The 12603-nt window shown below is 42.8% G+C and overlaps 1 protein-coding gene and 1 pseudogene across 2 annotated transcripts; one reads left to right on the top strand and one right to left on the bottom strand.

Annotated features, from left to right (window-relative positions):
* Positions 1–2990: 2990 nt before the first annotated feature.
* LOC101775146 lies at positions 2991–6151 on the top strand (annotated as a pseudogene).
* Positions 6152–7762: 1611 nt separating this feature from the next.
* On the bottom strand, positions 7763–11680 carry LOC101761882. Of its 2 annotated transcripts, XM_012845148.2 has the most exons (6): positions 11405–11680; positions 11269–11312; positions 10031–10837; positions 9723–9954; positions 8763–8839; positions 7763–8242 (listed from the first exon to the last, which is right to left on the bottom strand). In XM_012845148.2, exons 3-6 carry the CDS (start codon positions 10772–10774, stop codon positions 8123–8125), a joined length of 1173 nt encoding a protein of 390 aa, XP_012700602.1. In that variant the 5' UTR covers positions 10775–10837; positions 11269–11312; positions 11405–11680; the 3' UTR covers positions 7763–8122. The 2 variants fall into 2 exon arrangements, with proteins under 2 accessions (XP_012700602.1, XP_004966028.1); XM_004965971.3 differs by lacking the exon at positions 11269–11312.
* Positions 11681–12603: the final 923 nt, after the last annotated feature.

Raw genomic sequence — 12603 nt, 5'->3', positions numbered from 1 at the left:
ATGTTGGCCGAGTCTATCACTTGCTTCTGGAGGCTGGATAGTGCATTGCAAGTTGGTTCCTCTAATAGCGTCCTCCATCCAGGTCATTTGAAGATCAACTCAAATGCTAGGATAGCCATGGCTGCAGTCTCCACATTTGTGTTTCTTCTCATTCTGATTCATCGTCTTTGCCATAACTCTGCAATAGATGTCCTCTCACCAGGCTCCTCTCTCTCAGCAGAGCAGAGCATCAACGTGCTCCGTTCGCAAAATGGTAGATTCATTTGTGGCTTCTACAACATCTCCCCCAACGCATCCGGAGAAGGTGGGGGAATTCGTCAGTATCATCCCCTGGGTGTTCGACTTCTTTCATACGCTCGCGGTGCCATCCATCGATGATGGTACGGACGTCGCAGTTAGCATTGATCTTGCTGCGGAGGTCTCCTACTGGATGTTCAGGCTCTAGGTTAGCCCCACGGTGACCACGGCCTTCTGAGGGTTCTGCTCGACTACCTTCAGCTCTAGCTTGGCTTGGTCTGGCGCCTCCGAGTTGACTTGGTCTGGACGGAGGGCCTCTATGGCTGCTGCCATATTGACTTCGCTGGGATGCGGAGCGTTGGACTGACTGTATCGGATTCTGCTGATCGAGTTGTTCGTACGTGAATTCCGTCAGTTCAGCCAACTGTCTAGTGTACTTATTCTAGGGCATCACGCGGGTGATGAGATCAATAGGCGCAACGGTAGCTAGGGGAGTACGATGGTGACGCGTTTGAACTGCTTCAAAGGCGTTATCCAGGTTCTGGATTGGTAGATCCGCTGCAAGGCGGCAGCAGCGGCGCTCTACTCTTTGCGGCGTTTCTTGCTCGTCGTCAAGTTCTTTGAGCTTCGGTCTCTTCTCCGACAACGTTGGCGGTGGGCTCATCCTGCGAGATGTCGTCTAGGTGACGCTCATATCACGGGTTTTTGTCATGTCACTCTTCTTCTTCATTCTCTTATCTAGCAATGACGGCGATGAGTTCTCGTTTTGGAGAGTAGCTTTCCAAGCTTGAAGTGATGACCTCCGTGGTGCTGCCTTCCTCGTAGATGGGTGACAAAGGAGCTCCCTCCTGGTATGGGAAAGTGTCGAGGTAGGTGATGAGGCGCAAATCGTCATTCTTGGAAAGAGCGAGTGGTTTCATGTTGGGCTAGTAGATGAATCTGCCTTGAGGTGTTGATGTGATTACGAGGCCCTACTGCGGACCTGATAAATGAGTCTCCTCATTCGGATCCAAGCAGTAGTTGAGGTCCTCGATCGTATCTATATCGGATTGTAATCTGGACAGGGCCGCCTGATAAACAGTGGTCGCATCGCGAAGTTCGAACAGGAATCGACTCTGGTGGTAATCCGACTCACACGATGGCTTATGCGCCAGTGCAAGTAAATCCAACCAGTGGAAGAAGTCGAGTCGTACTTGGACTCGTCCCTCAGCCTCTGATTAGGTCAGAAATTGAAAATTCGCCAAAATTCTTGAAGAGATCCTCCAAAGCTTGGCACTGGAGCTTCATGGTTTGCTACTTCTTCTCCAGGATCGGCGCAATGTGGCGGCAAAAATTTCCAGCATCGTTTGTGATGCAAACCTAGGAGCCGAAGATGAACATCGCACCTGCTTCAAACGCGATGATTGGCTTGATGATGACTTGTGCCATCGAGTTCGCCAGTAGATTCTTGACGAGATCCCCTACCTAGCGCGCCAGCTGGTGGTGTTTAGACCCGACAACCTACCAGGGGGTGCCCGAGGTAGTGTTTTGGTTAGTGGGGCTTGTCGAGGTCAGGAACTCGAAGGTAAACGCAGACACATGATTTAGACAGGTTCAGGCCGCTAGATTGTGTAATACTCTACGTCCTGTGTTGGTTGGATTGAATTGCTTTGGAGGGGACCCTGCCTCGCCTAATATAGTCGGGGGCAGGGTTACAGGTCGGTTGGTTATAAGAATACTAGTTAGATACGACTAGAAGAAGCCTACCCTATTACAACGAGTACTTTTCTAATCCTCGACTAGTTCCAGTCTATCCATGTAGACTACGTCATCCTGTGCTATAGTCTCTATGTCAGATGTGTCTCGGTGTCCAACCTCACATTTGGGTCTGTCCAAACCTTCTGGTGGGTCCATAGATGTACGTACGATAAGGACGAATCCCTCTTGCTCTCTTGCAAGTTCTCCTCTCCAATCTTCCTTCTTCTCCCTCTCTCTGGTCTTGCTGAATTTCGTGGGTCTCCTTCTCTCTATTTCCAGAGGCTTCTCCCTTCTCTTGTAAGGCAGCACACTTGGTACTAAAGTCACCCAAAGGTTGGTCCACACTTTAGGCATTGTTCCCTTACATGTGGGGCTGCTAGCTAGAAGCAATTACTCACCTCATCTCCTTGTATCATGAGGAGCATTGTGAAATCATAGATAATCTCTCAGTTTCCATAGTCCACATAGAGGTGCCAAACTAGCCATAGGCTCATAGGCCCCATTTGTTTCGAACCCAAGGAAAGAATATTTTAAGATTCACTTATAACTTACTGTATTGCACTACAATGATGCAAAAACAGATAGCATATTGTTCAAACATCTTGGGTGCCACAACCCCTCTCTCATAAAGCATGGGGCCCATTTCTCTATGATCTAACTCTTGATGAAGAAGAAATAGTACTCACTCTCTTCTCACCTTCTCTCTTCCACTAAAAAAAAAATCTGATGTGGAGACATAAGAGCTATGTGAGTCATCACCGTTGGAGGAGGCCTTAGGGATCGAAAATGATCCTACCTTCTATAAACGTTCTGCAGGCTCTATAGAATGATATGTTTCAACAAGAAGCATATACAACAACTTCTTTATTAATTCCTCTATTCAAATTTAGTTGACGCTTCAGACAATCAAATGGATTTTACACTTTGTATTTTGCTGTAGTAAACGTTGTCAATTACTCAAGACACTGGAGGGAGTAACTGTTTAAGAACTTATTTCTTTATTTTTATATTCCGCAATGACATTTGGTAAGTGTTGTGCGGTTCTTATAGGAAGAAATTGTTGGGATACGAGGTAGGCTACGCTAGCGCAAAATAAAAAAAATTTCTACCGCGTAAATCAGGAAAACTGCCGTATATGGATCACGGGATTACCACTCGACGCACTGGTGCGGAAGATGTAGAATCGCGTCGGGGCAGCGAAGTCGATCAGCGTAGTTGATCACGTCGACGTCGAGCAGCTCCTCAGCAGCTCGTCCACAAGCAGCAAGATCATCCTCGTGCTGTGGCTCGGCGGCGGCTCATCGTGGCTCGTCCAAGTGCTGGAGGTGAAACACCTCCAAGGTATCCACACGTGCAGGGAGGAAGCGTCGCAAGCCGAACTGCTAGGTCCGCGAGTTGCAACAGGGCGAGGGCGTGGGAGGCGCGGCAGATGTGTTTTCGGCCAAAGGGATGAAACCCTAGGGTGCCCCACCCCTCTATTTATAGAAGTTCCTAATGGGACTCTAGGTCCGAGGCCTATTAGTACTTCTAAACCTGATCCAACTCGGATCATATTCGAATTGGGCTTCCAGCCCCTTAAGTGTGTGACACTATGGGTTCGGATACGTATAGACATGCCCGAGTACTCCTACTCAGCCCAATAGTCGGTAGCGGCCTCTAGCAAGACGTGCCAACTCCTATATGCACACGAAGATCATATCAGACGAACCGTCACAATATCATGTACATGCTATTCCCTTTGCCTCATGATATTTGGTCTAGCTTCAAGCTGATCGCTCTTTCTCGATCTTGTGATTCGGAATCCCTTTGTAGGTTAACTCTTAACCGTACGTAGCATGGCCATGCATTTCCGGATCCGATCACTAGAGGGGCCTAGAGATATCCTCAATCAGAGAGGGGCAAATCCCATCTTGATTGATCATGCCTCACAGCATGCTTCCTGACAAACCCGAAAGCTACCTTTTTAACTACCCTGTTACAGTGTAGCGTTTGATAGCCCCTAAGTAAGTCGATCCACATTTTGAGTACATGCGACAATCTCAGATCCAAGGACAAAGCATACATGTTGTGTAAAGAGAAAACTACTTCTCGTGTTGGGTCAGTCCTAGCACATGTCTCTACATATGACTACATTATTAGTTTGACATCTCCATGTCCGTGATTTGTGAAATATAGTCATCAACTAATACATGTACTAGTCTAATATTCATGTGTGTCCACACATGAACTCCGACTAGGGACAACTTTTAGAATAACCATACAAGTAAAGAGTTCCACATACAATTCACATAATTGCAGATCAATTCAAGTAGCCTTTAATGGATATTCAATGAACACAATATACAAATCATGGATACAATCAGATATCATCATCTCTATGATTACCTCTAGGGCATACCTCTAACAGAAACGTCCACCGCTGACCATGAGGGTGGTGCTACAATTATTCTTGTGCGGTTTGTTGGGTAAGTGCTGGTTATAATCTGAAACTTTTTCCTTTTTTAATTTTTTTAACCAAGAGAAGTTATTTTAAATGACACTCTCAAGCAGCCTCTGTAATTACTAGAACACCAGAATTCAGTAGTGTTATTTTTGTCCGAATGAAGCTTATTCGATAACGCTAAGTTCTAGAACAGGTAAGTTGTAGTATCCATAGTCTATTATGTAGACAATAATACAAAAGGTTACTAGGAAATGTTCTAACACCAATGTTACTGAGTACTATTGGACTTAAGCAAGAACAAATGAATCTCTAAGACAGTGTAGCAGGGAATTGTATTTCCATTGCTCTTATTTTACTATGTCTCTTCTCATTTATAAACATGCAGGTTTACTATAAACCATAACCTATACGTGCTTGCCATAAAGTTGACCTCAGCAACGTTTGTTAAAGCCATCAGTAACCTCACCCCTGCAGCCACATTCATCTTCGCAATCCTGGCCAGGTATTTATGCATATTAATCTGCATCTCTTTCCTACATATTAGTATGGTATCTTCATGTGAATATCAACGCAACCGAAGTACAGAAAGAGAGTTTTTCTCACCAAGCATTTTTAATGTTAGTTTTCAAACTGAGTGAACAAATAGGTCTGTGACTTTGTAACTTTGGGAACCCACAGAACAAGCGAAACTCTTGGGAACCCTTGTAGGAATATTAGGTGCAATGTTGCTTACATTCTACAAGGGGCCAGAGATCACAATACTCCGACGACTGTCCCACCCCAGACTTGTTCACAGTACCAAAGATTACCGCTCCCATCCACCAGCAGTCAGCCATCAAGTCCTGGGATCGTTTCTTGGAATTATAATTAAGCTGTTTCAGCTGCGCAACATGGTTTGTCATCCAGGTTATGATCCAATGCTCCTTTTTGCATGTAACATTTCTTTTCTTCTTAACTGAGCGATGGTGCACCTCCGTCATCTCTGTTTCAATTTTGCATCCACCCACAACTTGCCGGTACAATGTTTCTATGATTTTATCTATTAACATATCATGTTTGCAGGCAAAAGTGGCTGAAGTTTATCCGTGCCACTACTCGATTGCTGCAATAGTGTGCCTCTTTGCCACACTTCAATCCACTATGGTAGCAATTTGTGTCCACAGGGACATGTAACACTGGAGGTTAGGGCTTAACATCAGATTGTACTTATCTGCTTATGCGGTAAGCGATACTTCCCGCATTTTATTTTATTTTTAGATAATTGTAAGGTTGGTTTCTCTGCTGTCTTCTCAGTATAAGGAATTTAATTATTCTGGAGTTTGCACAGGTTTTAATAGCATCAGGAGCTGCGTTCCCGTTACTGTCATGGTGCCTAGGAAAGAAAGGTCCCGTCTTTGTCTCTGTGTTTGGCCCACTGATGCTCATCTTCGTCGCGGTGCTGAGCTCAATTCTTTTGGATGAAGTTTTGCACCTTGGGAGGTGATGCCCTGCCCTCTGATTTAAGCTTCATTTGTGTGTGCCAGATTGCGAGCGCATGCAGATCCCTTTATTTTTCATGCACGTTTGGGTTTCTTAAATTGTGCTTTGCAGTGTGCTTGGCCCAGTCCTAATTGTGGCCGGGCTCTACCTGGTGGTGTGGGGCAAAGCGAAGGAACAAACTGATGTGCACCCAGATGAAGAATTGGAAAAGAATCAGTTCCTGCTGCTGATACTGGTGAAAATGAAATAAAATGAAGAGGTTACAGAATTGGGGCTTGAGTGCATTTTGCTTTATCGCAACCAAAATATATATAGTGGGAACTATGTGATAGGATGCTCAGTTTGGCTTTAGGATTAATGTAATCTAAACCCATGATATATTGCGGAAATGCTATCTTGGTTTCCTGTCAAAGTGCTGATAGAGATGGAATTCTGTTGCATGGTGCCAGCCAGATGAGGTATGCAGCTTCCCGGGTGAGCTATAATTCTTACACCTACCATAACAACATTCAGACTAACGGTATTACAAAGGACAGGTAGACTAGAAATTAGTTACTTGAATATTCTCCTTTGATCTCAACCGGGCTAACAAAGACCGAAATTACACTAGTATAACTGTGAACTGCCAAACTAGGCACTAGCTAGCAGCTTGGCAAAAATATCTGCAACTTGATACGGGGGCGAGGCTGCGATTTATTGAATATTAGTTCGCTACTCTTTCTCTCAGTCTCACAAGACGAAGAGAATCCATTTCGACGTTTCTCCATGGTAATCTTTCTGGTTCAAAATACATGTGATTTAGAACATCGACACGGTCTACAAGATGACAACAATTTCATGGTAAATATAGTAACATCAAATTATTAGATAGTCAACCTATGAAATTATTTATATATTAATAGTCAAAGTTAAAGTTTTACTGGCAAGAATCCTAAAACGACATGTATTTTGAATCTGATGGAGTAATCTTGAGATTTGACCCAAGGAGAGGTTTAAGAGCTGTTGAAGAAATGAGAAGCGGACCAGATTTGGAAAGAGTAAATTCCTTATTTAACACTGGAAGATGAGTACTTCTAACTTTCATTACTTATTTGACATTTCCGTCACTTGTGTTAGTTAAGTCAGGTGAAACGATTTTCCAATCACCTCCAAAAATCATGAAATTTTTTGTAGTGATACAACAAATGAATATGAATCCATATTTATTAAAAGGAAACATATACCTTTACGGTTTTAAAATTAAAATTCACCAATTTAGGCTACCTTTATAAGTTATCTGAATTTTATGGCACTAAAATACTTTTAAAATTTATAAGAAAATAACTAATATTTCTCACATCAGATGCTGGAACTTATTAAGTTATTTCCTAGCAAAACTTACATAGAGAATTATTAAGAATGTAAATTTGGGAAAATTTTAAAAAACCTTGTAATTCTCTATGTAACTTATGATAGAAAATAATTTTCTAAATGACTACATCTCATATAAGGAATATTTGCTGTTTTTCCATAATGTTTGTTCGGCTTCCTGCGAAAGAGTTGCATCAAGACTTTGGGCCAATTGCCTCTTGCACTGCTCGCTCCGTTCCAAATTGTAGGTCATTTCCTGTTCCAAATTGTAGGTCATTTTGATTTTTCTAGGTTCATAGATATTATTATGCACATAGACATACACTATATCTAGATGCATAATAATATTTATGAACTAAAAAAAGCTAAAACAACTTACAATTTTAATTGTAACAGAGGGTACATTGCATATGTTGCGCTGCTACAGTATTTTTGTGAAATAAACCGTGGTTTCCTCTCCACACAGAGAGGAGAAGAATTGAGCAGAGGAAGGGTTGATTTGTGACGAGTGAAACATTCACCACAGCCCACAGCCCACACATATATATATGTACATCACAAAATGCTCTGAAGGCCATGAAACCTCGGGGCAGCAGCAGCAGCACAGCACTACTGCGATAGACACCGAAGATTGCAAGCTCAACTCAGTCTGAATCCAAAACAAGAATTGCAGTCAAGTTACATGGAGCTGCACAACGAAAGTAAACCTACGGCAGGCATATCAAAGTTCAAAGTCGCAGTAGGGCCAATACAGCTTCTGGTTTTAGATGGTGCCACCACAAGTATGACACGACACAAGCACACGGTAGGCGAGGACCCTTGATGCAGTCACGTAGCGGTGAGAAACAAGGAGACCGCCAAACTCAGCTCACTGCCCTACTGTTCATCTTCGCACGTCTCGAGGGTGGGCGTCTGCTCATACTCATCTGGTGAAATGGGATTGCAGGCTAGTGCCTTGGAGATCCATGGCATGTAGGCTCCCTCATGGCATAAGTTCTGCAAAAATTGCGAATAGATTTTAGTTCTAGTCTGAGGCAGGCATCACACTCTTTTTCACAAAAAAAATGATGGAATTCAGATACTTCCTACTGTCCTGTAATTCATAGGCCAGTCACCAGATCTGAAAGAAAATGATGCGCTGGACAATATCTGATGCGATGCCAGAAATTAGCTGAAAATCAAACCAGCTCCCCTTTTATGTTTGCAGAAAAATTGTGGCCATTTATAACATGGATTTCTGCTGATACCGAATGACCGCTCCCCTTACACCACACTAAGAAATAGGCAAACCTACATCCTTGTTGACATATTCTTTCAGTGAAAAATCACTGTACCGTTCAATAGGAAAAGAAACAATCTTTCACTAATTGGGTGAAATCTTTTCACTATATTTCAATATCTTGAACAGAAAAGCAAAACTCATGGATAATTTTGGATTCACTAGTTTTCACCTCCACCAGCAGAGACCATAAGCACTGGCAAATAAATAGTAAATAGGGTGGTAAACATAGATCACCTCCAACCAGAAGAAGAATTTCCTCAGCAGGCTCAGTCTCTCATCACAGTCAGCTGAGTTTATTTGTACGGCTAGATCTGCATGATTAACCAAATATTAGTGTTTCCTGAGTAGTAGTATACGGCGATGTATCAATTGATTTCATGCCACATAGAAACTCATAATATAGAATTCTGCATTGCTGGATTGAAACTGCAGATCAGCATGATTAAGATTAACCAAAGATTAGTCTTGCTTGAAAAGTACTACAATGCAATCTACCCAACTGATTTCATGTCAGATGATAGTAACTCACAAAGTACGATTTTTGCATCACAGCATTGCAATTGCGGCCTAGAGAACTGCTACCAGAACCGTGACTGGCGTTTTGCAAAATGTGGAGGAACACAATACAGTTTTTTTGTGTGTTAATTTCAAAACAACAAAGCACGTGAGGAAAAATGTCGCATCACATATATAAAAACTCAGTTTCAAGAAGAAAGCCCACTGGTATGGTGGTATTACCATTACATGCATAACGGAACAACAAAGAATATGGTAAATACGCAGGATGAAGATAAATCTACCTAAATTTCAATGCAAATTTATCTGCTGACATTTTGTGGTTATAAACTAGACAAAAAAGAAACAATTCAATTCAATACACTGGAGTAAAGAATGATGCCTTCAAAATTTCATTCATTTGGTGAAACCTATAGGACGAGAGCATATGTCACTTGGTTAATGCAAATCAACTATATAACAAACAACTAGCTAAATGCTTCTCAACAGCTTGACAAAATTCCTGGAATCTGCCTTTCCCTTTGTAAACCTTCACCTGCAAACTGACTACACAATTCAACTCATATAGATAGTGGGATTTAGTGGCTAGAGAGTAGAGATTGATCAAAAGGGAACCCAGGCTAGCTTAATTAACATCGTGAGATTAAAAAAGGCTGCCCATCAAAACTTAGCAATCACCTGGGTAATGATCGAGATACGACAGCCCAATTGCCCCTGTAACATAGCCTTTTGATGCACTTCGCAAGTGTCTTTGTCTGCTCACAGGTTTCCGGTCAGTGGCTTTTCTCCAAAGCTCTTCGTATTCATTTTGATCGTATGGCTGACTTAAAACAGCGTTGAGGTTTTCATCAAATGTAGAGGATCCACTGCAGCTAATAGCAAGAGGTGCTGCTTGTTCATCTTCACATGCCTGGGCCCAAAAGGCAGCTATAGAACAACAGCAGCAGCATTTAAAGAGAACCATAAGTTACGCAAAAGAAACTTACATTTGAATCAGAAGGTTCAGTGTAAAGTACAAGTCCACGCTCATCTGTGCAGATAACATCCTGACCATCAATGTTCTCTGAAGAAGGTCCATCCATTTCATGCTCAGATGCAATTTTATTAGCCTGTGTAAGCCCATATTCACATCCATAGGTAGTGTAGTCTTCCTCCATGTTTTCAAGTGGAGACATCAAAGGCTCTGGTTCATTTGTGGAAGTGCCAGTTCTCAATTCATCATATCCAGCAGGCATGTCTTCTTCTCGCTCGTATACAATGGTGACACCTGGTTCTGGCTCTATAACCATGAAACCATCCTTGAATTTCACAAGGCGCAGAAATAACTCATAAGATTCATCCACTGATGAGGATTTCTTCTGCTTCACAAGTGATCTCTTTGGTGAAAAGGAGTGATCCACATTTCCACTGGTAGCCTTGACTGCTTTTACACCAGGTTGTTTGCCATTTGGAACACCCCAACTTTTATGCAGTGAACCATTGGGAGAATTGGGGCCATTTTTGCCATTTGTGTTCCCGTAGGATGTATCATCTTCCTCATACCGTACAGAAACAGGCATGCCATGGTCCCCATTTGGCACATCAAGGACATAGGTATTCCCATCTTTGCTTAAATGTTCCAGGAAAAGTTTATAACATGGATCCATTTCTGAAGCATCTTTACTAATTGGACCATCAGTCAACTTGCCCTTCTTGCAAGATGATCCTTTCACTGTTTTCTTGGTCTTCATATGCAGGTTCTTGAAGATTCAAGATGGGTTAATTTATTAGTAGAAAAAATCATCCATCAGTGACTGCAAAGGAAATTCAAAAAAATCAGAGGGCAAGAATCAGGCAATTCGTGAATGCAAACCTATGAAGACATAACAATGATAGCCAACAGCATCACGAAATCTAAGAAACGATCCAATGACAATGTCACCAAATAATGGTGATGAATGTGAACCTCAAGACATCAAACCTGAATACTAGTATACTTGCTACCCTGTGATAGGGATGGACATTCTATTAGTACGGGTAATGCGATTTGGTTATCTTGGTCTATTAAAACTTCAGATACTATGATAAATGGAAACCGATTTGACCACATTAAATATGAAAAAAAGGAACCTAATTGATTTTGGTTAGGTTACTGCCTTAGTGGAGTATGTACGAATTGAATTTCTAGACCCGGTGATTTCCGTACATTTCGTAATTGAATCAGAATTCTTTCTGTTTTACCCACATTTTGCTTCATGCCATGCGCCCAACAAGTAGGAGACTAGTCATCTACAGCGGAAAAGCAGATCAGAACTTCAATGGGAATACTCAACACACAAAAATGCATTCGATTCTGCCAGGGCGATGGAAGAACAGGGCACCTGTTTGCCTGCCGCCAGAGCAGGGGACCAGCGGCGTGGCCACACGGCCGTGCGACCGAGTGGCGAGGAGACGGCGGCGTCGGGCGAGGTGGAAGGCCGGGTGGCGGGGGCGGAGAACCAGCTACGGCGTGGTAGCGAGCGAGGAGCTAGGAGGTGGCGGCGTTGGCGAGGCTGAGGGGGTCGGCGTTGGCGAGGCCGCGAGGGTCGGCGTCGGCGTGCGGCCTGAGACTCCGGCGAGTGGCGAGTGGCGACTGCGGTACACTGGCGCAGTACAGGTGGGGACTTGTCATGCTCGTGCCATTTCGGGGATTTTTTTATTTAAACCATTTTTAATCTAAAATTTTAAAAACCTCAACTGAACCAAATTTTCAAGTGGAGCCCATTTAATTACACCAAACTATATAGCACGACTAATGTACCCATCGCGCTATTCACGTTGACGCGGCAGCCGCGTGGCACGTGACGTGGCGAAGGCTTAGTCACACCGTATGCTCGCCAAACGGACTAGCGTGACTAAGCCTTGTATAGGTGCATGGTCACGGCCCACCCTTTCTTCCTTCTCACTTCCCTTCCTCTTCCTCAAACCCTAGCTCGAGCTCTCTCCCTCATATAGCGCCTCCCCTCCTCCTTCCCCTCTATGTCCACTTCATTCCTCACCCGATTTGAAGGAGAAACAAAGGAGATTGTTCCGGGAAGGTAACCCCTCCACTCTAGCTAATTAGTTTTCCTCCATTTCGTTATTTTACTAGGATTTGAAGTGGGTAGACTTTGGGTAGGGTTTGACTTGGAAATGGTAACATCTTCTTGCCGTGTAGAATGTCTTGCATGCTAAGATGATGTGATTTTGGTGGGTAATTTTGCAAAATGTATTTATATTGGTATTTCGAAATAAATCAATAATGCATATTAGTAACCTGCTTTTTAGTCGTATAGTAATGTAGGTTGTTGTATGTTTGCAGATGGATCATCTAATTCATTTATTCTCCGGTGGCACGGCAGATGAAAATGGGGAGTTAAAAATGAGGCAACATGCAGTAAGATTTGATCTTCGTGAGAATTTTAGGATTTATCTTTTTCCTAGCGTGTCTTTTGAGAATTAATGCAGATTCAATCTAACGAGAAAAAAAGCACATAGCTCAAACTCCTTTTCATTTGTTAAATATTTTAACATAACACTTATATAGATATATTTTTATTAT

Source organism: Setaria italica, chromosome IV (assembly GCF_000263155.2).
Source record: "Setaria italica strain Yugu1 chromosome IV, Setaria_italica_v2.0, whole genome shotgun sequence".
Taxonomy (NCBI): Eukaryota; Viridiplantae; Streptophyta; class Magnoliopsida; order Poales; family Poaceae; genus Setaria; species Setaria italica.
This window is presented reverse-complemented; position numbering and strand designations above follow the sequence as displayed.

Excerpts from the sequence above, each read along its gene's own strand:
- LOC101761882 (XM_012845148.2), bottom strand. The coding sequence starts at position 10,774 with ATGAAGACCAAGAAAACAGTGAAAGGATCATCTTGCAAGAAGGGCAAG. Across the intron at positions 8,840-9,722 it reads GTATCTCGATCATTACCCAG|ATCTAGCCGTACAAATAAAC; the intron begins GTGATTGCTAAG and ends TTAATCATGCAG. Across the intron at positions 8,243-8,762 it reads AATTCTTCTTCTGGTTGGAG|AACTTATGCCATGAGGGAGC; the intron begins GTGATCTATGTT and ends CAATTTTTGCAG.